The 27,833-nt window shown below is 37.6% G+C and overlaps 1 protein-coding gene across 1 annotated transcript in view; it reads right to left on the reverse strand.

The window, feature by feature from the left end:
* The window catches only part of FAM91A1 (family with sequence similarity 91 member A1), a 44,206-nt gene extending 25,813 nt beyond the window's left edge, over positions 1 to 18,393 (reverse strand). Inside the window, exons 1-11 of the mRNA XM_073230096.1 lie at positions 18,055 to 18,393; positions 13,432 to 13,516; positions 12,307 to 12,458; positions 10,575 to 10,632; positions 9,768 to 9,835; positions 9,080 to 9,193; positions 7,753 to 7,843; positions 7,307 to 7,369; positions 2,703 to 2,809; positions 2,177 to 2,215; positions 1,566 to 1,678 (exon numbers count right to left, since the gene is read on the reverse strand). Of these exons, the coding sequence (XP_073086197.1) occupies positions 1,566 to 1,678; positions 2,177 to 2,215; positions 2,703 to 2,809; positions 7,307 to 7,369; positions 7,753 to 7,843; positions 9,080 to 9,193; positions 9,768 to 9,835; positions 10,575 to 10,632; positions 12,307 to 12,458; positions 13,432 to 13,516; positions 18,055 to 18,126 (962 nt within the window). The 5' untranslated portion in view covers positions 18,127 to 18,393. The remainder of the gene's footprint in view (positions 1 to 1,565; positions 1,679 to 2,176; positions 2,216 to 2,702; positions 2,810 to 7,306; positions 7,370 to 7,752; positions 7,844 to 9,079; positions 9,194 to 9,767; positions 9,836 to 10,574; positions 10,633 to 12,306; positions 12,459 to 13,431; positions 13,517 to 18,054) is intronic.
* Positions 18,394 to 27,833: the final 9,440 nt, after the last annotated feature.

Below are 27,833 nucleotides of genomic sequence, written 5' to 3' on the forward strand. Positions count from 1 at the left end.
AATAGAGAAGAATAAAACAATAGGATAAAAACCAATGTAACCAAGAGCTGGTTCTTTGAGAAAACAAACTAAACAGATAAACCCCTAGTCAGACTTACCAAGAAAAAAAGAGATGACACAAACAAATCAGAAATGAAGGAGGAATAGTCACAATGGATACCATAGTGCCCAAAAGCAATTCACAGATTCAATGCAATTCCTATCAAAATACCAATAACATTTCTCAATGAACTAGAACAAATCGTTCTAATATGCATATGGAACCTCCAAAGACCCCAAATAGCCAAAGAAATTCTGAGAAGGAAGAACAAAACTGGGGGGATTACACTCCCTGACCTCAAGCTATACTACAAAGCTACAGTAATTAAAATAGTACGGTGCAGGCACTAGACCCATGGATCAATGGAACAGAATAGAGAACCCAGATATAAACTCTACACATATATGATTAATTAATATATGATAAAGGAGCCATGAATATACGATGGGGAAAAGACAGCCTCTTCAACAACTGGTGCTGGGAAAAATGAATGACTACATGTCAGAGAATGAAACTGGATTATTGCCTAACTCCATACACAAAAGTAAACTTGAAATGTATCAAAGACCTGAATGCAGGTCATGAAACCATAAACTCACAAAAGAAAACATAGGCAAAAATCTCTTGAACTAAGCATGAACAATTTTTTCCTGGACATATTACCTCAGGTAAGGGAAACAAAAAATGAACAAGCGGGACTTATAGCAAACTAAAAAGTTTCTCTACAGCAAAGAACACTACCAGTAGAGGAAAAAGGCAACTTACAGGATGGAATAATATATTTGTAAATGATTTACCTGATAAAGGGTTTACACCCAAAATATATAAATAACTCAATATACCTCAACACCAAAAAAACAAATAACCCAATTAAAAAAATGGGCAGAGGACCTGAACATTTTTCCAGAGAAAAAAATACAGATGGCCAAAAGGCAGAGGGGATAAAAAGGCACAAAAATTCTCAATCATAATATAAGATGGTCACAGGGATGGTAAGTACAGCTATCACGGGGACTGCCAGTATTCTGTAACATCTTCCTATGTTGACAGATAGTAACGGCACTAATGGGAGTAAAGATTTAATAATATGAGTAACTGTTGAACCACTGTGTTGTATACTTGAAACCATATAAGACTGTATATCAATGATACTTCAATTTAAAAGAAAATATATAAAATAGCTACTGAAGTCAAACTTAAATCCAGTCTTAACATTCATGTCCAAAATTGAGATGTAGCCCAAAAATGCTCTGCCCCCACAAAGCAATGGTTCTTAACTAAGACCCGTGGATAGGCTTCACAGAACTTGAGAAACCCTCAAAATTATACATAAAATAATCTATGCACTTTTCTCTGGGGAAAGGGTTCTTAATTTTCATCCTATTCTAAAAGAGATTCATCACACATGAAAGACTAAAAAACACTTATAGGGTTCACCTCAACTGACAGGCTGAATAAAATTTTTGTATGTAAAAGTATTTTTTCAAAAGGAAACACTAATATCTTATACTGAAAAATTAGTTACTTTAATCTGTTTACGGATGGAACATTCCTCCAGGATGAATGAAGTTGATCCAAATTTATTACTTGTCCCTTCTTATGGGCAAAGCCCAATCGGCAATACATTGAAACAGCGTTCTAAAAGAATATAAAGGAAATTAGCATTTAAAATAAACTAGATGTCAGAACATATGTAGAGATAAAATACTGTCAGAGACTAATGCTTATTAATGATCCTCAAACATTTTCATCCTTTAAGTACAAAAAAAAATTTCAGCAGGCTTCTTCTTTCCCTAAGGTCCTACCATTTATGTAGGAGAGGGAATGTATCCAATTCTCCTGGCGCTCCCTAGATCTATTGCTTTAACTGACTCCATTAGGAGATACTGATCAGGCTGCTTTTGGCTTTTCACAGAAGCTGAGTGCTGGCTTACACTCCACGAAGTGGAATATGGACTCAGGGCCTTTATCATGCTTTTTTCTATCTTTGCGAGCACCCTCTTTCCTGCGCACACTCCCAACAGCTAGGAAGAATCTCACTGCTTCTGTTTCTCAGTAGCTTATCAAGACAAAAATCTGTAATAAACTCCATTCAGTATTCACATTATAAGTAAAAAGGGTATAAAAATTACCTACCTTAACCAGGGATAAGTCTATCTCAAGGACATTTGCAAGCTGGAAAAAAACATTGATTTTATTTTCTTAGAATTATCAACATAGTATGCAGCTATAATAGACAATTTAACCATAAGCAGTAAAATTTTAAATTATGAGTAACTGAAAGATTAATTTTGAAATGTTCTTTCCATATCTCCAAGATGCTTAGAATAGTGTGAATCCAGGTAGTGACTATAATTTAAGATTCCTTACTCTTTAATTTTGTGTCACTTAAAATAAGAAAATTCCTGTATCAATCAATAGTCTACAACTCTTTTACTATAAAGTCATATAAAATGTTATTTATCAATTTATAAATTAACTAAAAAACATGTAATATACATATGTGAAAAATAACTTAAGAATAGTGAGTTAAATATATTAATGGTCTTTGATATACCCAAATAGAGATTCTGAAAAATTTTTAAATATCATTAAATAATTTTAACAACTTTACACAAACTTATAATCTTGAGGTTCTTTCATAAGATGTTGTCACACTTACCTCTGCAACATTAGTATGCTCGTCTATTGAAACAAATATCTTATAAAGCAGAGTTTCAAAATAATCACCTTGCACTCGATTCATTACAAATCCTTCAAGAGGAGGAACTAAAACAAAATAGACTTTTCTCAGTGACACTTTACAAAACAAGAAAGTATAATTCAAATACAAATTCAGAAAGAAACCTCTACCTTAGGGACTGAATTCAGTGTTTCCCACTCCACAGAAAGTTTTCTAAAACTCTCAGAGGTTAGACCGTATATAACTCTTGTCTACACAGACAAGACTGAAGTTAAAGCACAAATTCTACAAAGAGTAATTTGATCTCCATGGAACTCTCAACATTATGGAGACAAAGGAAATGCTGTCATATTCAGACTTGCAGGCTGGACCTTATTTCAGTATTCGATCTGAACTAGGTCCAACTTGATATTCTTCTATTTGGATAACCAATAGCATTCAGAAAAATGCTTACTTTGCCTTTGTGTCCCACTTTGGTAATTCTCAAAATTTTTCTTTGTTATTGTTGTATTTGCTCTGGTAATCTGTGATCAGTGATCTTTAATGTTACTGTTATAACTGATATAGTATGCCACAAACCATGCCCAAATAAAACAGTGAACTTGATGTGTGTTCTGACTGCTCCACCAATTGGCCGTTCATCAACTCCCTTTCTTCAGGCCTCTCTATTCTTAAGAAGACACAGTAATACCAAAATCAGACCAATTAATAACCCTACAAAGGCCTCTAAGTGTTAAAGTGAAAGGAAGAGTCACACATCTCACTTAAATCAAAAGCCAGAAATGATTAAGCTTGGTGAAGAAGGCATGTCAAAAACCAACTGAGGCCAAAAACTAGGGCTCTTGCACCAGTTAGCCAAGTTGTGAATGCAAAGGGAAAGTTCTTAGAAGCAAATTAAAAGTGTTATTCCAGTGTACACACCAATGATGAGAAAGCAAAACAACCTTCTTGCTGGTATGGAGAAAGTTACAGTCTGGACGGAAGATGAAACCAGCACATTCCCTTAGCCAAAGCCTAATCCAGAGCAAGCCCTCTGTTCAATTCTATGAAGGCTGAGAGAGGTGGGAAGGAAAAGTCTGAAGCTCGCAGAGATTGGCTCAGGAGGTTTATGGAAAACAGCTGTCTCCATAGCACAAAAGGGCAAGGTAAGCAGCAAGCGCTGATGTAAAAGCTGCAGAAGGACATCGAGATCTAATTAAGGTAATTAACGAAGGTGGCATACACACAGACTTCTATTTAAAGAAGGTGCCATCTATGACTTCCATAGAAGTAAAGAGCTAGAGAGCTCAATGCCTGGGCTTCAAAGTTTCCAAGGACAAGCTGACTCTCTTGTTAGAGGCTAATGTAGCGAGTGACTTTAAGCTGAAACCAATGCTCATTTACCATTCCCCAAATCCTAGAACCCTTAAAACCCAGCTACATCTACTCTGCCTGTGCTCTGCGTGGGACAACAAAGCCTGGACAATAGCATATCTGTTTACAACATGGTTTACTGAATATTTTAAGCCCACTGTTGAGACAGTCTGCTTAGAAAAAATGGTAACTTTCAAAATACTACTGCTCATTGGGAAGACAGCTAAAAAAGTAAATAGTAATTCTAGTTTGTATAATTGGTGATACAACAAATAAAATACTAGCTTGACAGTTGGAAAGGTTTTAATACGGAAATGATTTCAGAAAGACAGAGGTGGTAATGTTTTCCTATCACCATTGGACAGTATATGAAAGCATTACCCTAATCCCCCTCTCAGCTGATAAACTGATGTTGACTCACTTGAAAATCCCCTAAAAAGCCTGGGTTTTGATTAGTTCATGTTTGAGCATTGACTCAGATTAGTGCAAGGTTCATTGAAAGATTTCATCAGGGAAGGGCCAGATGGATGGCTACTCTACGGCAGTGGTGTGTCCTGTATGCTTCACCTAGTATCTGGGTAATACAAGAGATTTGATGTAGATGTTCACGAAGATTAATGTGTTTCCAAGCTAACTAGCATTATATCCATTCTGCAGCCCAATAAGTCAAGGAATAATTTTAACTTTCAAGTCTTACTATTTAAGAAATACATTTCATAAGGCCATAGCTACCATAAACTGACTCCTGATGGATGAGAAAAGTAAATTGAAAACCTTCTTGAAAGGAATCACTAGATGCCACTGAGAACATGTGCATCTCATGGAAAGACTTCAAAAGGTCAACATTACTAGGACTTTGGAAGAAACTGATTCCAACCCTCAGGGATGACCTAGAGCGGTTCAACACTTCAGTGGAGGAAGTAAACGCACAGTTAGTGGATATCAAATTAGAAATGGAGCCTGAAGATGTGACTGAACTTGCTGCAATCTCATGATAAAACTTTAATGGATGAGTTCAGCAAAGAAGTGGTCTCGAGATGGAATCTACCTGCAGTGAAAACATGCGGTGAAGACTGTTGAAATGACAGCAAAGGATTTACATTACATAAACTTAGTAGATAATGCAACAGTAGTGTTTGGGAGGATTGACTCCTATTTTGAAAGAAGTTCTGTGGGTAAAAATGCTATGGAACAGTATGACACACACAGAGAAATCATTCGTGTAAAGAAGAGTCCGTCAGTGTGGCAAACGTTATTCTTATTTGAAGAAATTGCTACAACCACCCCCAACCTTCAGCAATCACCAGTCAGCAGCCATCAAGAGGGAGGCAAGACCCTCCACCAGCAAAAAAGATTGTGACCCACTAAAAGTTCAGATGATGGTCAGCTTTGTTTAACAATAAAGTATTTTTAAATTAAGGTATGACCATTCTTTCCTTAGATATAATGCTACTACACACTTAATAGACTACAGTATAGTATAAATTAATTTTTATATGCACTGAGAAACCAAAAAAGAAAAAATTTGACTCGTTTTATTGCAATATTCACTTTATTGTAATGCTCTGGGAACCAAACCCACAATTGCTGTTGTATGCCTGTATAAATATATTTTAGTTAACAACAGACCCATTCATTATTATCTGCTTCAAACTACTTCTCTCATCTACTTATTTGTTTAACCACCCACAGTGCTTGTGTTTCGCTGAAATACAATAAATGCTTCCTTTGAAATCACTTCCAGGTGATTTTTTGTGTTGAAATTGATGGCTCCCACGTTGTCAAAGGACTTTCCTTTCATGGGTTACTCCAATTTAGGGAACACCAGAGGTAATATGGTGATAAGGCGAGTGAAATCACCAGTTGTGATACCGTATGTCTGTCTGTTCCACCCAAAATTTCCAGATACTAGGTGAAGCATACAGGACACACCACTGCCATAGAGTAGCCATCCATCTGGCCCTTCCCTGACGAAATTTTTCAAATGAACCTTGCACTAATCTAAGTCAATGCTCAAACATGAACTAATCAAAACCCAGGCTTTTTAGGGGATTCTCAAGTGAGTCAACATCAGTTTATCAGCTGAGAGGGGGATTAGGGTAATGCTTTCATATACTGTCCAATGGTGATAGGAAAACATTACCACCTCTGTCTTTCTGAAATCATTTCCTTATCAAAACCTTTCAAACTGTCAAGCTAGTATTTTATTTGTTGTATCACTAATTATACAAACCAGAATTACTATTTACTTTTTTAGCTGTCTTTCCAAGCTTAAAACAGAATACATGTGTGCACATGGTTAAAAATACAATTATTAAAGAGCCACAAACACATACTAACACAAATAAAGGTCAGGACACACTAAGAGCCAGATAAATGTTTAAGATTCAACACTGCAATGAGAGAGTATTTCTATAATAAGGCTTATCACAACTCAATTATTAATAGATCATTCCCCAGAAATTTTTGAAACTATACATTTAATTATACAAATATTAAATGGTAAAAGATAAAACAAACAGGAACAATAGCTAAAAATATGCTAGAAAATACACTTGCAACACAAAACCTAAATACAGGAAGTACTTCTACAAATTGGTAAGAATCTAACCTATAGTAAAAAATCTCCACTCTGTGTTCAAGGATGTATACCAAATCACTATTTCACTATTGTAGCAAAAACTGTAAATAATCTAAATAACCAGCAATAGGGGGATGTTTTAATAAATTGATACATCAGTAAGGTATAGAAAGACATAAACAAGGGTCTTAATATTGGTTTAACTTAGGGAGTGAGTCAAAGAGAGGAAAGAGGAGTCAAAGAGGAAGGAAGAGAAAAAGACAAGGACAGTAGTGACATGGAAACTTAAGACACAGATATGTTGAGTGAAAATGGAAAACATAATTCTATGATTTTACTGAATATATGTAAAAACATATGCACTGAACAAGGTGACATAAATTTATAAAAACATTACTTTGACTTAGGATTGTGAGAAATTTACTTGGATTTCTGTTATCTTTAATATAGCGCATACAACAAATAACATGAAGATGAAAGTAACAAATACATCATGTGTTACACTGTAATGAAAAAGAAATGCCTTTCTTTGAAAAATTCTAACTTCAAAGATCCTAGAATGTGTGTCTAACTTATTAGGGTGATATATATAGTGCCCAGCACCTAGTGACCATTCAGAAAACATTGAAAAATATTAGCACATACTTACCTGCTATACAACTGTCATCAGATATTGGTACATCCAGATAAATAAACCCTTTGTTATATAAACCTATAGAAGCAAAAGTACCTTGTTACAGATAGAATAGTAGACAGTAGCAACATTCTTTTTAAAAACTGATTCCTGCTGTTCTGTAAAGATTCTTACAACTGAATGCTATGTGAAGAAAAAATAGAAAAGAATTATGTTAAAGTTTTCAAATCTGTTTCCTTCTTATGCTCAAAACTATAAAATTTATCTTATCACTCATTTATATAAATTTCTAGTATATATGACTAATTATAGCTACACTAGAAAATAATGGACTAATCACATTTCAAACAATAACATACCTTAGGAAACAGCACTATGTATACCTAATTGATAAAACTCAACTGTTGATGGTTTAAACAAGTTTTTATGTTGACAAAAGACTATTTCTACTAACCACTTACTATGTACTACATTGTAATCTAGCGATCCAGCGAGTTGAGGGCCTGCATCAATGATCTTATCAATAGCGCATTTCTCAGGCAAAGTGCATATCTAAAAACACAAAATATTTTCAATTAAGGTCTGTCCAAATTAACTAATTCTTAAGTCTCCTGAAATCTATTCATGTTTAAAGCAATGATTATATGTCACTAGTTAAATGTACTACATATTTTTTTCTTTTATTACTCTAAAATTAAACAAAAAAGCTGTGCATATAACCAACAGTTAAGGTACAACATTACCAACAGAATACAGAAAACAAAGTAACTAGAAGTACCAATATTTGCTAGTGAGCAATATGTATGCACTAATAAGTATTAGTATTTACTCACCTTCTTTGAATTAGAATCAGATACATTTGCTGATTCTAAATCTCAAATCAGAAATTTATTCAAACTCCACATGAATATTATCAGTGACTGGAAGTTCACTATCTTATGACACAGTTTGACAGCTCTGTTAGGGAGTTCTTATACAATCAAAATTCCTGAGCCAAGCCTTACACTCACTGAATTTAATCTGTCGTCTGGAGTAAAAGTAAATCACAAACCAAAAAAAGTCCACATGTTCACTCACATTCCTTCAACCATACAGAGATATGACCTGGTTTCTAGGCCCCTCATGCATTGCCCCACCCCTTTCCTCTAAATTAGCATCCGTTCTAAAATGTATAAAGCTTGTATCAATTGCAGTCTGACCACTGGAAATATAGTTTCCCTTATCTTGACACTATCACCTTATCAAAGTACCTACCACTTTAGTACAGCAGTTCAGCAGACTGATTAAGAGCACAGTTCCATGGCCAACCACCCAGGTTAAAATTCTGGACCTTTTTTACTATCACTATGACTTGAGCCATTACTTCATTTCTGTGCTCATTTTCCTCACGTGTGAAATGGGGTACAAATGATACATACTTCTGAGGTTGTTATGAGAAGCAAACGAGACAATATAAAAAGTACCCAGCACACCTACCGAACAGCAAGTGCTCAGCAGCAAGCATTAGCTAATAGCACTGGTGGTGGCTCTGGCATGGCATTTTATATGAATCTTCAATCTAATCAAAATTCCCAGATTATTTAAGTCAAGTCTCCCTCATTATCAACAAGTATCTTTGAAACCCACTGATATTCTAGCCTACTAAGATCATTTAAAATTTTGAATTTAAGTTTAATTTTCTTCAGGTAAACCAAATAGTGTTACTTTATATATAAAGGAACTACAATTAAAAATAATAAAATGCTTTTAAAAATAAGAATCTTATGTCTAACTTTTAAAGATATCTACCTTTATATCATCTTCTGTGATATATCCAGCCTGCACCACCCACCACGCCTCAATGGCAATTTCTACCGGCTTTACTGGTAGCAGATCACGGGCTGTTTTCCTTCTGAAAAACTTCTGCAATGGTACAAACATATGATAATTTGCCATCAACCTAAAATTACTATTTTTTTTAAACTGATCATAGTATAAAACTGCTTCTAACATGCTAAATAAATACCTTTTAAAATTCTTATGTTTTAAAATCTGAAGTATTCTAGACATAGTGAATGAAGAAAGTCATTCTTGAATTATTTCAAAATAAATTACTTCAAAATACTAATGACTAAATCTGGATATAAATCAGGAAACTCAAAGGAAACCCAGAAGGTAAAACTGCATTTGGAAAATGTGTGCTTATTTCACCTACTATCTGAACCCTGGGAGTGGAATAAGCAAGTAAAAAGACCAACAGAGCAGAATTAATTTTTGAAATTAATTAAATGATTTATGCCTTAAATATCTTTAAATGAATAATCACTGAAGTTATCACCTAGAAAATACCAAGGAGCTGTTTTTTTATTGTTCTGCATTAAGCATATTTTATTTATCAAAGAAATTATAATTCATTATTTCTACATCTTAAAAAACTAATCTGACTGTGTGATAAGGAAGACAAGAAAAGTGAATGAAAGGGAAACAACTAACTTACTTTTGATGACCTACACTGATTCATCAGATCAATGTACTGGTTTCTTCCTATGCCAAGAAGCCTTAGACCTGAAAGAAAGGGGCTTCCCTTTAAAAACGTTTAATACATTCTCGTTTAATAAGTATACTCATAAGTCTTTCACAAAAAAAAAGCTTGGCTTCTGTTCATCTTTTGATTACTGACTGACAATATTTTCAAATTAAATAGATTCTTAAGACAAAATATAAAAGAAAAACCAAACTGGGAGAAATTAACTCAAGCCAACACTTTTGAAAATGATACATGAGAAAATTTTTTAAATGGAGAAGTCCTCCCAATTTCAGGAAGTCAAGGTGCACTGCTCAGCAAAAGTGTCTTCTTACACAACAGAACTATGTCACGTTTCAAATATATGCTTCATTAAAATAATAATAAAACACCAGAAAATTGGATTAGTAACAACTGTGTTAAAAATAATTATCTTTTTAAATTCTTATGTGTATTATGTTGCAAAAATATTGTGCACAAATTTTCTTCCCTCATTTGGCATATACTACAGCCCAAGTATAAGAAAAAACTTCATTCTTTAAAAATACATAGACTAGTCCCATTTTTCTGACTCTCAGTCAAAAATATTCCTCTTTTAGACATTTAGACTAAATTTTACACTTTACTTGTATCACCTCATAAAATTCCTATCAATAATGCTGCCTGCTATTCTTATCTTTCAAGTGTTTTGGGTTAAAAACACAAGCCTGACAGACAATATAGCATGCATGCTCAAAGACACTGTAAACATTGCTTCCTTCAGCATAATTAAATACTTACAGTCAGCAGCAGTAAAATTGGGCAACGAATCATAACTTTTCTCACTGTTCATAATGTCCTTTCAAAAAGAAAAAATTAAAAATTTTAAATTTTAAATGCAAAATGTCCTTAGATAAAAACACATGTGTAAACAGATATTACTACAGCCAAAGAGAATAACAATAGTTATTACACGAGGCACAGAGATCGGAGTTTGGCAACCTAAGTATGCATGCCACATTGTACCACTTATCATGTGGTCCCAACCTAATAACCAAAAATCAGTCTTTCAGGTCTAGGCTTCTCACAGAATCTAGGCTTCTCGGTGAATCCCAGACATATGCCCTATAACCTCTGCCCTGTGGAAGCTATGCAAGGAATACCTCTTTTAGAGCTCATGGTTCCAGTGTCTTCATACTTCACACCTGATCCTAGACTCCTACCCTGAGAGAAGACCATAAAGTGTCACAGCTCCATCGATACACCTCTAACACACGCACTGCCAACAGAGATTTTAACTACTTAGTCATCTTTGTTCCTATGAATCTCAATCAGCAGTGGAGTTAGATTCAGTATCCAGTTTCTTCCAACATCCCTGTTTCTCCAGTAACAAGCCAACTGTTTACTGTGGGGAGAAGACCCATTTTCAACCCAGGAACTACACCCAGTGGTGTAAGAATAGAAACCAGACAGCAGCAAGCACATGGACATAACTGAACTGGTAAAGAAAACAAAACTTCCCTCCAAGATCTCCCCGGACTTGTGGACACCAGCAGAGTAATCAAAAGGACAGCAGCAACTGTCCTACCTACTGTTGAGCAGCTGCCTTCATTATGCCTCCCTGGTTCTAGGGAAACGAGGCTGACAGAAAACAGGGCTGTCAGGCCTCGAGGTTTACTCTAGTATTTCCTCCCAAACAGGCACACAGAAGACATGGGACAGGAGAAGTACCCGTGAAGAAGCAGCTTAAGGAGAGAGGCAAAGGGAGCTCCTCTACAGGAAGCCCCAGCATAAAGGGAGCAAACCTCACTGCTTCTGCAGGTCCCCCAGCTCCTTTGGTTTCAGGCTTCTCCCTGTTCTGAAAGTGGCTGGTGAGCCCAAACAATAGCACTCAAACATAATTAAGTGGCAAATGGATACTATATAAATATTGCCAATCTTTACATAAAGCTCACTTAAAAACAATATATAACTAGTATTTAAAGTTATTCAACCCAAGCCTAAGAGCTCCTCTGGAAAAAGACTAACACCTAAAAGTAAACAATTACAGAAAGAGAGTAGCAGCCAGGACTACAAATACATTTCTCTTTTTCTGACATGTATTACACAGTGTTGGGTCTATATCATCATTTATTCTTTCTATGGTTAGTGAATAGTTTTAAATGCATTAAGTTTCTCTGAGCTTAATGTCCAATTCTGTCACCCTCATTTTCAACCTCAATCACATGTTAAAAGTAGTTATGTTTATACAGATTCTGCTAAAACAAATGACTGATTAACACCGTAATGGCACAAAGGATCAACAATGCCTTCAAGAACAGAGAATAAAAACAGATAGTTTTCTACTGTGAAAACACTGATAATCACAACTTCATGTACAAGTATGGCTAAAACTTGTTCCCATCAGCTGTTTTACCCTAAAAACTCAGAAACAATGTCTACTGAGAGGTACCGAGCTGATCATCCACTGAAAAGTGTCCCTGACATGTAGTCCCAGGCCATTCCTAATGGATCGCATACACTGTAAACTCACCTCCATAATCCCTGTATAATATGAAAATGGTGTTATCCTCAGGCCCTTCACCATAATATCTGATAAATGGTAAGGGTACAGCATGAGATGATCTCGACTGTATTTTAGTAGTTCCTCATAGTATTTGCGTTCATCTTTCTTGACATGTTTAACTGGAGAAAGAAGGAAATTATCCAGTTTTTTTCAGGTGTTTTATAGTTATGTATAATTATAGATGCTTTAAGAAATACTTTACAAACGAATATTAATTGAAAAGAAAAGTATATAGTTGAAAGAGAATAAGTGAAATGATCTAAACTGGAAGAAAGAAACAATTATACAACAAGAAACAGACTTCAAATTACATAGGTAAAAATTTGTAATAGTACAGATAAGCAGAGAAATAATTCTTACTACATCAGAAAGCAAGCATGGAACGTCCCCCCAAAATGTGCAGAACCTGAGCTATAATTCATTAAATCTGTTAATGTATTATTTTACAAGATAGCCAAACTGAATAGTAGTTTTCAATCAAGTCAAGTTTATTTTTAAAATTATTTGCTGGGTTTTGTTCTTTAAATGTTAAAAGACTTCTGACTTTCACGGAATATGTCCAAATAGAAAACAATCTCTCAAATACTGTGCTTAAAATAAAGAGAAACACATGGGAGGGAAGTCTAGCAGGGCAACAGAACAGACTAATCAAAGAAATCTGACAAGTAAACAGCAAACATTTAAAAAAAGGAGGAACAAAAATGATGGAACCAAGTATGTTTAAACTTGTTTCAATTACTACAGAAAGTTTTCACTGAAGTTCCTTTATCTGGAAAATTTATGGAGACAAAAACAAAAAAATTATTAAAAACTAATAACATACTTCTTATTTAAAGTGAAAAGAGGACATCTGAACAATTATTATTCTATAGATGAAAGAAGGCTATACGCAATCCTCTTTAAAAATTCATTTTCATCAGAATTAAAAAGTCCTTGCTAATGCATACTGGAAGGTGGAGTGGGTCAGTACAGGGTTTCTTCAAGTCTGTACAAGGACTAACAGCAGTATTATGAAATAGGTATTGAAAAGTTAGGACAGACTTATGAAAATGATAGTCATTTCCACCTATGTGCAAAAATGTCTCCACTTACCTAAGTTATTTCTGTATCGTAACTGATTGCGGATACTGTACAGGACAACCTGCTTTTCATATTCTCTCTGTGAATTTCCAAGACTCTAAAAAAAAAGATTTCAAATAGATTTAAAAATAGCTTCTAAACTAAACGGTACTTTTTCCCCATAAAGTTTCAAATCCATGCCCCCTAATTTTATCTTGGCACTTCTAAATTGATCTGAGTAAGAATATTTTCTTAAATTTTATTTACTTTCCTGCTATGGTTTTAAAGTAAAAATTCAATGTGTTTATTTTTAGTCTGCCTTTATGAAAGAACTTTCTGAAATTATCTGACATATTTAGTATCAAATAAAAGAGCAGTCGGAGAGCATAACTTCACTTAAGTTACCAAAAACTAAGTTCTACTTATGAAGATTTCCTTCCTGACTCTCACCATTTGGGTGTATTGAACAGATGCATGGCTTTTTACACCTACATTTATTTAAATTTAAGAATGGCAACTAAGAACAGGTTCCTGTCTGATAATTACTTATAGCTGAAGACTATGATTATTAAAAATTAAGATTTCTGGAGAATGTACATTGTAAATGTACCTCTAATGAGATTACTTATCATCATCTCTTTATTGCCTCATTAGAAAACATTTAGACAATTTTAGAATTCTGATTTTCCTTTTAATGGTCAAAAAGCTTTCTAGCTGAGCTTCAGTGTTTTAAGTTCAAAGTTGGGTTCTCAAGAAAGCAAAGAGTAAATCTGCCTGAGTATCATCAATGTGCGACCCTACACTTAATTTATGACCACTATCCCCCTTCTAATTACTAGGTATGATCTTTCCAACATGCTATAAAATGAAATTAGACATCTTAGGAAACTAATGACTGACAGCAAGATCAGAGGATTCCATTACTCTTATTCACAGGTTTTGAAAGCCAAGGTAAATGACTATACACATACTTTCACTTAAGGCAATCGTCACAAGATGGGTAAAATGCACATCTAAATAAACTGGCCCATAACTGTGCCTGTGGTGGGTTACATTTTGAGAAAAATGGGGCATGATGTATAAGAGTAAAAATCTTTCTTCCTGTATCTGAATGTTAGTTTATCACAGGTTAAATCATGATTTACAAGACTGCAGGGATGTATGTGCCTAAATTATCTCCATTCATTTTAACAGAGGTAGTTGGGAGTAAAGTCCATTGTAGAGAAACTACCATCCCCCTGTATAGCACCAAAGCCAGAGTCAGTAATGAAGATATTTAGGGGATTCAAAATATTAGTTTTCTGTAAAACTTTTAAAGAGTTTCCTCTAGCTCAAATGCCAAGTAAAAGTCTCTTTCTCAAGGAACAAAAAAACACACACATGCACACTTACAGAGAGTACAAGTTTACTAAAATCTTGGCAACGTCCAAACCTGATGTTTTGTCTTCTGCTTCAAATAAATCCCTTAATTTATCCTAACTTACAACAACTCTCCCCCTTTCAAATTTCTTTCCTGCTAACTCCTGAATAAAAAGTGTAAATCCAGCCACTCATACAAAAATAAATAAATAAAAGCCTATATGTTTAATATAACTAGAGAATACAGTAATTAAACATCTAAGCCTACGCTGCTAGGCAGTAACTAATGACTGGTCCTGATCAATCCATGTCTGTGCCCACAAATATCTTAAAACTACATTAAAAGTTGATTTCACTCTTCACTACCCCAATACATAAAATATAATCGCTTTGTTCACAAGATTCTTTGGCTTCTCTCCTACTCCTATCCCAAATTTCTCACCATTCACATTTTAAAAGTTACCACTGTTTTAAAGGCACACAAAGAAAGGTCATTTTACTTTCAGACAGTGCTGACCCTGCAGAAATACTGACCAGTCTGACAAATGAATTCGGGATGCATATAAAAGTAACTATAACAGATGAAAGCACAACATAGGCCCTGGCTGAAAAATACCCATTGTGCACCAGATCATGTCAAAAGCATAAAGCATTTTTTTCTAAAGTGTCTGCTTCTACAAACTGCAATTACATTGTGCATTTCACCAAAACAAAACAAAACAAAACAGAACTTTAAAGTTGACCCTTCTTGGATTATTAAGAACCTCCCATAAGATCTCCCTTAAAACAACTAAGAATTACTGTGAACAAGGAATACAAGACACTGCTAAACTACAGAAAAATCCCAAAATGTATTTTTTTAAAGTCCATCATAGCCCATTTCACATAGAAATGTTTCATCTCATCCACATAAAAACTACTGGCTTAAAATACATTTTAAAAAAATCCTGAATCACCTTCCCCCACCTTTCAGAACTGGGAAATGAGTTATTTCCAAATTAAATGTATCAAAACTTACCTGGAAACTCTATCAAAGTACTTAGTATATATAATGCCAAAAAACAAATTCTTTCCATACAAGGAATATTCCCCACTTTTAAAATGTTTGAGCTTTAGCTCCTGGAAGAAATCTCAGACTGATACCATCACTCACTCACTCCAAAAATATGTATTAAGAGCCAATTATTTGACAGGTGCTCAAAATACAAAAGCAAGACAAAGTAACTGAAAATGCAACCTAATGGGATAAGTTGTATCTATGGGTGTGAAACAGTGCTGTGCCTGCACATCTGAGGGTCAATTACTCCAGGTTTAAAAAAGTTGACTTCTCCAAGAGTCAGTCCCTGAGATTCAAGAAGCTACAAGTAATCTAGAGGAGACAGTGTAAGACTGGGTTTGCATTTTAGAAACCTCTACCCAATAAAGTGTGAAGAATGGATGGCAGAGTCCTATACTGAGGGCAAGAGACCAGACAGAACACTGATGTAGTAAACCAAGGGGTAACTTGACCAGGGGAAACTCTGGCAAAGCTAGAGAAAGTCTATGGAAGTAACTTGTACAGATGGCCTTTGCAACACCTTCTACAAGTGGAAGCTCATCCTAAACCAAAATGACCATTCTTTTAAGTGATTTTACCAAAATAAAAAAAAACAGAAAATAATAATTTAATGTCACCATTGGCACTTAGCCATAACACTGTAATTATTTTTAATAGTTGTGACTAAAGTTTAGAAATGCTTTTGCCAATACTAATTAAGATCAATTTTCATGTTGGACAATATCAAATCATCCATCTTCCTTCCATATTACTACATGTATTTATGTGAAAAGGACAGAGAAAAAATGGAAACAAAGAAGAGAAGTATTGTTGTTTCTCCCAGTTGTTTTCAGACATGCCACACAACCCTTAAGAACAAAAATGCCAAAGCCCTCATTCAAGCTTAACAAAAGAAACTTACTCCTTCAGGTTAGGGCTTTGTTCTTCCACTTAGGTAGCCACTGACAACCAAGAATTCTGACTTCCTAAAATTTATCTATTTTCTTGGGGTGTTTTTTGTATCTTAAAGTGAAAGCATTTTCTCTGCCACATGATGCACTTCCAGAACCTTCAATTATTCATTTCCTAGAACTAAGCCCACAAGCTCAGTAATAAGTATGCAAAGTAATCCTTATGCCACCACTACCCAAACTTTCCAAATGTAACTGCCCAGCAGCAATGGAAAATAACAATCTCACTCTCAACCTGTACAATGGGAGGAACCTGAAGGTTAATCTATGACCAGAGAAACAATGCCTTATGCATGTATCACTTACTTTCCTAAGATATAACGCCACCTGTCATGTGTATTTATTCATTTGTTAACTATCTTTCTTTACTAACATGTAAGTTCCATGAAGGCGGGGTCTTTGTCTTACTGACTGCTGCAAGTTACCCATATCTACAAGGCCGCAAAGCACGCAGTAGCTGTTCAATAAATACTTGTTAAACAGCCAAGTAAAAATGACACTCAAGCACGCTCTGACAAAAATTTTATGTCACTTTCTGGTTGAAACATCTCTAAACCCGTCTTGTCTAGAAGATAAAATCCAATAAAAACAAAGTGCGAAAGCGCTTTCAAAACTCGCCCAGAATGCTGTCCCAGCCTCATCTGCTACCAACCTCCTGGGACTCACAAAGCTCCACCTCCAAACACATCGATGTATCCGCACCTCCAACTCCGGTGATAATTAGTCGCCAGCTACTCTCAAAACATGCTCTTTCACTCCTCTAAGCTTTTTTAAATGGAAAATCTTTATTCCCTCCTCTCTCGCTTTTATTTGTCCTTTTAGGCTCAACTTAAACGCCCTACACATCCTGCCCAACGCTCCTGACAATTTCTTACTCCTTTCTCTGAAAGCCCACATGTACTGTAATGGAAGTTCGTATGAGCAGCTATCACCCTGTAACGCCTTCATTCGTTTCTCGTCCATTTCTCACTATCCTCAAGCTCTAGAGGTCAATGGCCATGTTTTAAATCAGTTTCGCAAGCGCCCAACCCAATGCCTGGTGGAAAAGACGCTGCAGGTAAAGGAACCAGGCGAGTACACTGGGCACTATTCCCCCCCATTTAGCAATGGCCCCATCCTGCCCGGTGGCCCCAGGGCCGTCCCCTCCTCACTCCCGGACTGCGGGTGGGTTTTCCCTAGACCCTGGTGGGGGTAAGGACCGCAGTCGGTAGGGGGGAGCCAGCCCCCGCCCCGCAGGCGAGGCGAGCAGGTGACCGAGGGGCGGAGCCCCGCCCCAGGTTCCGGCCGTACCTGCCTCACGTTGGCCGGCAACTTGCTCCAAGGATAGTTGTGGCGGATGTGGAACTCTACGTCTATGTTCATGATGCCGGGAGCCCGGGCCGGCGGCGGCCGCGACCGCGGCTAAAACGACTCCTCGCGCCTGCCGGCCCTCGACTTGTCAAGAGAGCCCGCGGGGGTCCCCGCGCCTCACACTGCGAAAGGCCGGGGCTGCCCCATGGCCTGGGCTTCCGACAGCTCGGCGCGGCCCGGGCCACGGGGCACAGAAGCCTCGCAGATGGGCGGCAGCGGCACCACGGCAGCTCCAAGTTTCTTCCTAGTTTCGTCCCGCCGGAAATGGCTTTGGGCTTGCGTCACTTCCGCTCACTGGCGTGAAGCCGGAGGGACGGGGCACCAGGCTGGCAGCCAGCCCCGCCCTCTACACGCTGAGGGGCGGAGCAACTAGATGATGCCACCTGCTACCTGGATAACAGGCCTCTTGCCCACGCGCTTGGTATCTCGCCGGCAGTCTCTGGATGAATAAGATAAGCGCTTGGGTTTGCACTGCCACTGTTGAATGACCCGGTTTCCCCAAAATGTAAACCCGGGTGGCCCAAGAGCGTCGGTTTCAGGAACGGGGGTCGGTTTTCTGATAAAGAGCGAGTTGGGAAGGGGCCTATAGCTGGCTTCAAATAGTGCAAGAGCAATGAGCCCCTGGCGGCTCTCCATAGCTAACCCCAAAACGGGGCTAGGTGGACGCCGTCCAGGTTCTTAAAAGAACTGGTAAGTCAGGGCTTTCCCCCCAAAACTGAACGAGAGGCCGCAGGAGTAAAGCAAAGGTCTGGTATCCTTCATCCCTTCCAGGTAGCTGCTGCATCTTGTGGAAGAGAAACGTTGGCCTCAATTTCAAGGGTCCAAGTTCTTAAAATGTGGGAATTCAAGGAGATGAAATTTTAGATGAAGGTGGTGCTGACAAGTGGGGTTGGCCCAAAGGGAATCTAGGAAATAGAGGAATCCCTCACAAGGGGCCTCTTTGTTATAGCTTTCTTCTGCTCCACACAAATGCCCCAGAGTTACTTCTAAAGGCAGAAATCCAGCCTATCTTTAGTGAGGTCTTTGGGAACAATTTCTTGCAGAATTTGTCCACAGACAATTCAGTATTTTGCAACTATTTAAATAATGTTCTATTATGCATGGACAGATGTATATACCAAGAATATTTTATAAGGTGCCTAGCCTACATACACTTCAGACAATGTAATGCGTAGCCGGAAGCTCATTTTGTCTGATGAGTTGAAACAAAAAGGTCTACGCTGCCCTTGTGTGTGTGTGTGTGTATTGGTCTCATGTTATCCAACAATAAGAGCCCATAGCTAAGTGCTTTGAATCCTGTGTTTACAGACTCTTGTCATCATATCTATAAAGTTAACAGAACCCTGACCATAACATTTATTCAACAAATATTGATTGCCTGTCTACTATGTATCAAGCCCTTGACTTGCAGCAGATTGTTTTTCTCCATAACATTGTGAAAGAATAACACTGCTATTCTCCTGATTTAACAGAGGTGGAAACTGAGGGTTGTTTCCTGTCAGTCAGGATTGTCTGACTTACACATGACATCACACAGGTGGTAGTGACAGAGACAAACTGGAGCCCAAGGCTGTCCCATGCCAGTGTCATCTCTTTAATCTTCACTTCAGGCTCTCACTTACTAAACTATTTTGCTTCCTCTTCCAGTCTGGACAATATTCATTTAAAGTCAACAATATAAATCCCCTCCAAAATAGTCTTTAATAATTCCAAGTGTTGAATAACTTGTATTCTTCCGAAGTCCAATTAATGCAATGTAAATACAATGAAAACATTATAGTAATCCCAATAAACCATTATTTTGTTAATTATAGCAGTAAAACAGGCAAGCACCTGCTAAATTCGAGGGTTTTTTTGATCAATAAATATTGTGTATACTGTGGACACATCAAACAAAAACTCTTAACAGTAGAGAGGGGATAGTGGAAATGAATACATGCCCACTACATTAGTAACACACAGATCTTTGAAATTTTGACCATAATGAATAGAAAAGATCCTAATTCAGTGAATAACTGACAAAAGCAGAAATTTGAAGGAGGAAATGGTAGTGGGTCAAACCTATGTGTACAGGAAGAATCCAAATAATATGCCCTTCAGAGTAGGAATTGGTGACAGAGTTTGACTTACAAAATACAAGACGCTAGCTAAAGTACTGGTTGGTCTCATTTTCACCCAGGTGACCAGTGTTTGAGGATTGAGAACAGCAGTTCAGAGACCATAGGTTAACCCACAGGGCTCAGTTGCCCCCTCTGTTGGGAAGTACAGGAAAAAGGGTGCTCGCTCAAAACACCAGGAAGCAGAGAACTGCTCATTGGGTTCCATATGTAGCATTCATTATATCATCATGACGAAAATGTAAACAATAACGTCCACCCTTTTAAGTCTTTGACTCGGGCCCCTGCCATTTCTGCTTCAAGAGACATTTGCTTTTCAAATTCCAGAGAGCTCAGAAACTGCAGTGTTTGAAGCCCCGTCCCAGAAATTGCCATCCAAATTAAACGTGTGGGTAAACAATGTGTTCAAAACTATATGTGCAATGAGATGCAATCTTATCTGGCTTTCCTAAGTCAGACTAAGGAATGTTAGGAATTGGTGGCTTTGGCAATCTGCCCTTCAGAAAGACTACAGAACCATTTCATTCCTAAAGTTCCAACAAAAATAATGAGAAGCAAACCTGAATGTTCACTGTCTTATCATCTAATTTCACAGACCCCATCATATTATTCCTTTGGTTGATACAATAATGGCACCCAAAGGTGTACTGTCTTAACCCCTAAAACCTGAAACTACATTACCTCATAAGGCAAAATGGACTTTGCAGATGCAATTTAGTTAAGGATCTTGAGATGGGAAGATTATCCTGGATTACCTGTGCGGGCTCCATGTAATCACAAGGGTACTTATAAGAGGGAGGCAGTAGTGGCAGAGGCAAAGGCAGTGGAGATGTGACAGTTGGAGCAGAGGTCAGAGTGACAAGAAATAAGGGAAGGCTTCTGGAAGTGGCAAAAGGGAACAGATTCTCCCCTACAGCCTCCAGAAGGAACACAGCTCTGCTGACTTTTTGGACTTCTCATTTCCAAAACTGTAAAATAGTGAATTTGTGTGTATTTAAACCACTGAATTTGTGATGATTTGTTATAGCAATCACAGGAAATTAATATACTTCCCCAGCAGTAAAAAAGTCCAACACCCAAATAGCCAATGCATTACATTTCATGATCAAATCATAGTAATTGCAATGTAAATAACCTTAGGAGGAATAATAGCTTTTCAGCTTTTTATTTTTTTTGGATGCAGGAGCTATCACATCCTTTTCCGAGAGCAAGATTGAAAGAGAAAGAGCTAGGGGATTAAATGAGGCCAGAGAAGCACCTGTAGAGGAGGAAATGGTGTCTTGAAAAAAAAAAAGAGGAGGAAACCAATGTAAACATTTTCTATTTCACAATTTTGCCTGGGCCTGACCTTGGCCATGGGTTCCCCAACGCGTATATACTCTGCTCTGTTCTGTGAACCAATTCATCGCCCACCGATGCTCAACACCATGGCCTAGTTTTTTGCCTTTGAGGCTGTTCCCCCTGCTTTGAATGCCTTTCCCCACACCTTTGCACATCAGGCTCCCTTCATGCACCCTTGTCACTTAGATGGCCTTCTCCAACTGCTCCGTCAAGCTTAGCTTCTTTTCCTTCCCTCTCTCTGATACATTACTTTGATTTATTTCCTTCATTGCAAGCAATCATTATCTGATATTATCATTTTTGGTTTCTTGTTTATTGACTGTCTCCCCAGGAAAAATATAATTTCCACAGATGAAAAGACCTTGCCTGTTTCATTCATCAGTTTATCTCCAATTTGTAGAATCATGCCTAGCACATTATAAGTGCTCAGTAAATACCACTGAATGTATTGAATGAATGAACTACTTACATGACATCCGAGCTCCTAAACATCACCTTCTCAGTTAGGCCCTCCCTGACCACCTCCTTCAAAACTGTAATACATCTCCAGCACTCCTCTGCTGCCTCCCCTGCATTTATTTTTCTCCACAGCACTTATTACCATTTGATATATATAATAATTTACTTAGTTTTTTAAATTATTTTTCTCCCCCATCAGATTGGAAATGCCCCAAAGGGTGGGGGGGGAGCTTTTGTTTGCTTTGTTCTCTGCTCTGTTCTCAGGCTTAGAAGAGCACATAGTAGGCACACAATCAATATTGAATGAATGACTAGATATTGCCTATGGAGCAGAATTCTCATAAAAATCCGAATTGGGGGTTCTCTTAAAAATGTGGAAAATCCAACAGCATTAGACCCCCATTTCCTACACCAGTCAGTTGCACTGAGGACAGATTCTGGGCCATATTCTCTACTACTCCCTACTACCTCTCTTATGGAGGCCATCAGTTGTAAAAATCATCTCACTTGCACTTTATTTTGGAGTGGAGAAATATTTCTGTACCCTTGTCTGCCGAAAGCAAAGAAAACGAAAGCTAGGTTGAAAAGGCGAGCTGTCCATCCTCTCCTGCATTATTCATTTCAGAAATACTAGGACAGTTGCAGCTCCCTACACATGCCATACTGTTTAATCCCTTTGGGTCTTTGCATATAGAATACCCCTTTTGGAATACTTTTTCCTACTTATCTACCTAGAAAACTTCTCATCCTGACATCATGAAGGGAACACTGAAGGGTGAGGAGATTAGAATGGAGAAGTGGGAAGGGGCAAGATCATATAGGACCTTTTTCTCTACGTTAGGGAGTTTCTAGAATTTTTTTTTTTTTGCAAAGGATGGGAAACAACTGAGAATTACAAGCCTGTTTTAGAGAGAGGTGAGAGGCCCTCTGCCACAGAGCCTGTGAAAAATAATATTGTATATTTTTAATACAACAGTATATTACTGCCATCTGAGGTCAGTCTGTGTTTAGAACATTTGTGGCCTGGTTTTCTTTAAAATGAGCTTTCCAATTCAAGCCACGTGAACAAATGCTGAACAATTGTAATAGTTTAGGGGCCCACTAGGGGCTGATCTCACACAACATTTCTACACTAAAACCTTCAACTTCTTCACTTCCCCATTTCTGACTGTTAACTTTTATCCAAACCAGTATCTCGAGCCTTAAAGTTCTTGAAATTTTTTCTCCAATTTGTCTCCAGTATCTAAGCACCAAATACTGTCAATTCTCCCTTGCAAACTGATATATCTGGGACTGCTGGGCAGCGGTCCAACTGAGGTTTGTACAACCTCAAAGTCACCACTGAGCCTAAAACTTTATGCTCCTTGGTAGATCAAGTAGAAAAGGTAAGTTGGTCAGCTACAAAGCATGATTTAGCCTTAATTTAAAGTATTTTCACAATATCCATGATAAAGAGTAAAATCACATTTTAAATGGATTTGTGAATTCCACAGTTGGTACTCAATTTTATTTTTTAAAAGAGGTTGGACTAACTGGAAAAATAAATAAAAGAGGTCAAAGGGGTGACATTATGAAAGCCTACAGGAGTGAGGAGGTATCTAGAGAGTTCTCAGTTTCTTCCTCATTACCTCATCAAATTAGTTAAGTATGTGGATAAAATACAGAAAAAAATTTTTTAATGCTAGATTTTTTTCCTTTTTTAATGAGGGGAGATAGTCATAGGGGCTTGAGACTAACCTGAGAAGTTTTTAAAACTACCAACAGTCAGGCCTCAAACCAGATTCATTATATCAGAATTCTCCAGTTGGAGCCCAGGTGCAGCATATTTTTCAAAGATCCCCAGGTGATTCAGTGCACAAGTATTGACAACCACTTATCAGGCCTCTTTGCGCCTCAGTAAGCAATTGTTGGAATGAATTTGTAAAATGAAGATGGAACAAAGATGACTTATGATGTCCATTCTAATTCTACAACTCCATAATCCCATGACCAACTATAATAACTTTTTTGCATATGCAAATTGATTCCCCCAGTCTAGGCTTTGTCATAGGAGAAATAAACAGACATCTATTCACCATTCGGTAGATGAAGGAAATAATTTCTCCACCCTTTGATAACATTGGGAGAGTCCAAAGGTAAATGCTTATATTATTCAACTAACAGAAGTGATCAGAGTTTGTGTTACACATATGGCACTGGTCCATCACAGATCTTTTTAGCTTATTTGGGTGTATTGTCACAGTGACTTAGAACCTGACTAAAATGAAATAATTTTTGTTTCCTTCTACATTGTGTCATTCAAAGTTTACACCTGTAGCAATATATAATCTATTAACTGTCTAACAGGAAATACGAGTTTGTCTACTAATGTAAACTGTGATCAGGGATTAAATTCAAGCATAGTAGGAATGTGTCATGACCTCTGTAAATGAGATCTGAGTGAGAGATAGGATACTTGCTTGTCTAACACTGCAACTGATCCTGGGAACATGTACATTGGCTCTTTCTTGGCCCAGGTTTGGGTAAGCATTTGATCTCTCATTTACAGAAATGTGAAATTCTCTTTCTTTTAGAATTTGTGAAGATTTAGTTAACTGTGTGACATCTTAGTGACCATATCTTCTTAGACTTTGTATGGCCTTAATTTATAGTAATTTTTTTTTTCTCTTCTAAAGAATGTACAGGACAAGTGAGTTTTATAGCCAACTGAGTCCTATACCTGGTGAAGGGTAAGCCCAGGGAAGCAAAACTCAGGAAAAATTAATCAAAAAGCCAGCATCATCCATTTGCCTTTGAGAAGATAATGATTATTACAAAGAAAGACAACTAGAAAGTCAAGATTCACCTTTTAGAATAAAAAATAGAATTTTGAATCTCAGCAAGACAGTAGTCTTGAAAACTAGGTTTTGTTGAAAAAGTATTTTCTGAATTATTTTCATTCCCATTGGCCTATCTTGAGGAGAAGTGGGAAGAAGATAAAACCTTCAAGGTGGAGCATTTGCCAAATAGAAACCATTGCCCCAGTGAGATGACTGTATTTAAACAGGAAGAGGCCAGTTTAAGACTATCTTAATTGGTAGATTTAAGGCCCCAGTCCCCGTCCTCACACTACCCAGTGGGGGGAAGGGGAAGGACAATTATGTCCACTTTCAAAAATGACGCAGCTACATTTTTCTTGTCTATGTGAGTATGTGGACATTTTCAACCTCCTAACAAATGCCAGCTTTAATCTGAGTCAAGATTTATTTTCTGCATGTAGGAGATGAACAAGACGGACCTGGAGGGACAGACAGTCCCTCGCTAGGTCCCTGCTGAGATAGTATCACTATCCACACTCAGGATCCTTGGGTAGTAAACAGCGGGAGGGCCTGTCAAGAGGGGAAGCTTGGCAGATCCCATGGGCTGCTGAGAAAGGAAGGAAAAAGAGGGCCCAAACTGTGACTCACCAAGCACCCACACCTAAGGAACTGCGGGGATCCTTCAAAGGCTTAGAGCTCCTGTGGGATTCCTGTGGCAAATAAACCTGAGTGTGAGAAGTAATAGTGCTTCATGGATTCCATCAGTGAAATTAATATGAAAGACAGTAGTTAATTCCCAAATGTGAAAGAGACACAAAGCAGGTGACATTTGGGACTAAAAATCCCAGAGGAAAATCTCTCCCTTTGTAAATAGGGGAAGACCCAACACCTGGACCCTGCCTCTCTCTGGATTCTTGCAGCCCAACACAGAAATAGAGTTAGCAACTCACTTTGTCTTGCTGCCAAATACTGATTTCTGACTCTGGAGAAGGGTTAATTTACCAAAAAGGATACATTATTTCAACAAAAATCTGCTACGTGGTTTTCTGTGGGCAAACCTGAATAGATCTTAGGGGTCCAAAGGGAGGGCAAGGTGCTTTGGCTGCCAGGATTGATTGAGAGATGTCATGGAGGCCAGGCACACTAAAAAAGGATTGAGTGATACTCTCGCTGGACTTGGGGGTCAGTGAATTAATGACCAGAAAGCTGAGAGATGACTTGTCTTTTTTAGGTATTCAATGTTTTATGATATATTAACATATCATGATCATAATATTGACCTTTGTATTTAAAATCCTAACGAACAAATGGGCCTAGTTTATGATCTATTCTATTTTTACATAGGAGACCATACACACACACATATTCTTGATCTAATCAAACCCCAAGTCAAGGAAAGAAATGTGGACTGGCTTAAATATTTAAAGAGATTAAGGGCACTACAGTTTCTTTCCAAGTGTACAGCCACTGGATTCTAGAAAAATAAGAAGTTCATTGTTCATTTTATAAGTAAACTACAAAGTTAAAGGTTCACCACATATTGCATTAAAAACTGATAGCTGGCACAGCCAGGCACTGTGTATTTATTTCTGATATGAGACGCTAGACACACCTGCTATTAACAAACAATGACATGATACTGGGAAAGGCTACCCAGGAAAACATACCAGAGCTGCTGACTCACATCATTTCAGCCTCCTGGTAATCATTTCTGAGTTCCTTGCTGAGATACTTCAGAATTCTCTAGACCAGGAGTTCTCAACTGGGAGCGATTTTGTCCCCAAGGGATATTTGGTAATGCCTGGAGACACTTCTGGTTGTCACAACTGGAGAAGATGCTGCTGGCATCCATGGGTAGTTTCTTGCTGGCCTAAAATGCATAGGATAGCCTATAACTCACAAAAAGAATGATCTGGCCCAAAATGTCAATAGTGCTGAGATTGAAAAATCTCCTCTGACCTACAAACCATTTGGCATGAAAATGAGTACTCTAAAAGCATTCACCTCCAAATTTGGGGCTGAAAATCCCAAGTCAGCCCTGAAGATCTTTGGTGAAAACATTGTACAGGAATCCATATCCACCCCAATTATTCAGTTGTCAGGTAGAGAGTAGTTGCCTGAATTCAAATTTGCATTTGACTATTTACCAAGAGACCTCTGGTTTTTCAACCACTTTATGCCTTAGGATCCCCATCTGTAAAATGGGGAAAATAACAGTAACTATCTCATTAAATTGATGTGATGTTTAAGTAAACAAACACGTGAAGTGCTTAGAACAGGGGCTAGCCCATAGCACTAAATAAATGTACACTTTTGTATTATTGTTACATGGCACGAAGAAAAATTCCAAGATTAACATTTCTGTTGACTGATTTTCAGAAGTTCGGTCATTTGAATAATAATTTTATTATTTCCAAGTATCATCTAAACTACTATTTACTCAGGATTCTTCTTTAAATTGTCACTTTACACTCTTCATAAACTTTTTGCGTCATTCACAGGTTGGACATCTTCATTTTATTTTCCTAATACACATGAAATAGTGCAACTATCAAAGCAAAGTTTTTGTGTTCCACATTAAATCATCCCATGTGCTCCATTGGTAGACATGCCACAATTCAACAGCCGGTTCCATGAGCTTCCATGCTTCAAGGCTTCAGCCCTGGGAGGCTGAGGTGGCAGAGATGTTCTCACTGTCCAGGATCACCCAGTATTGAGTGAGTTCCCAGAACTGCAACTCAAATGGAGAGGAACTAGGCAAGGAATGTAAATAAGTGGCATGAGGGAGGTTAGGGAGTTGGGGACTGCAAACTTGAACGTTTGTACCTCATCTACAGTGGGCACTCACTAATTAGTTCCAGTCATTTTTCATGTGGGGATGTAAGCCCTGTACTACCAGATCTGATTTTTCAAGACAAACAGTGACTCTTGAGTTTTTTGTGAAATTGTTGAGCAACCAGTTCAAACACCCACTGTGGAGGCAACACTGATAGGCCCCCTGAGG

This window comes from Manis javanica, chromosome 2, assembly GCF_040802235.1.
Source record: "Manis javanica isolate MJ-LG chromosome 2, MJ_LKY, whole genome shotgun sequence".
Classification (NCBI taxonomy): Eukaryota; Metazoa; Chordata; class Mammalia; order Pholidota; family Manidae; genus Manis; species Manis javanica.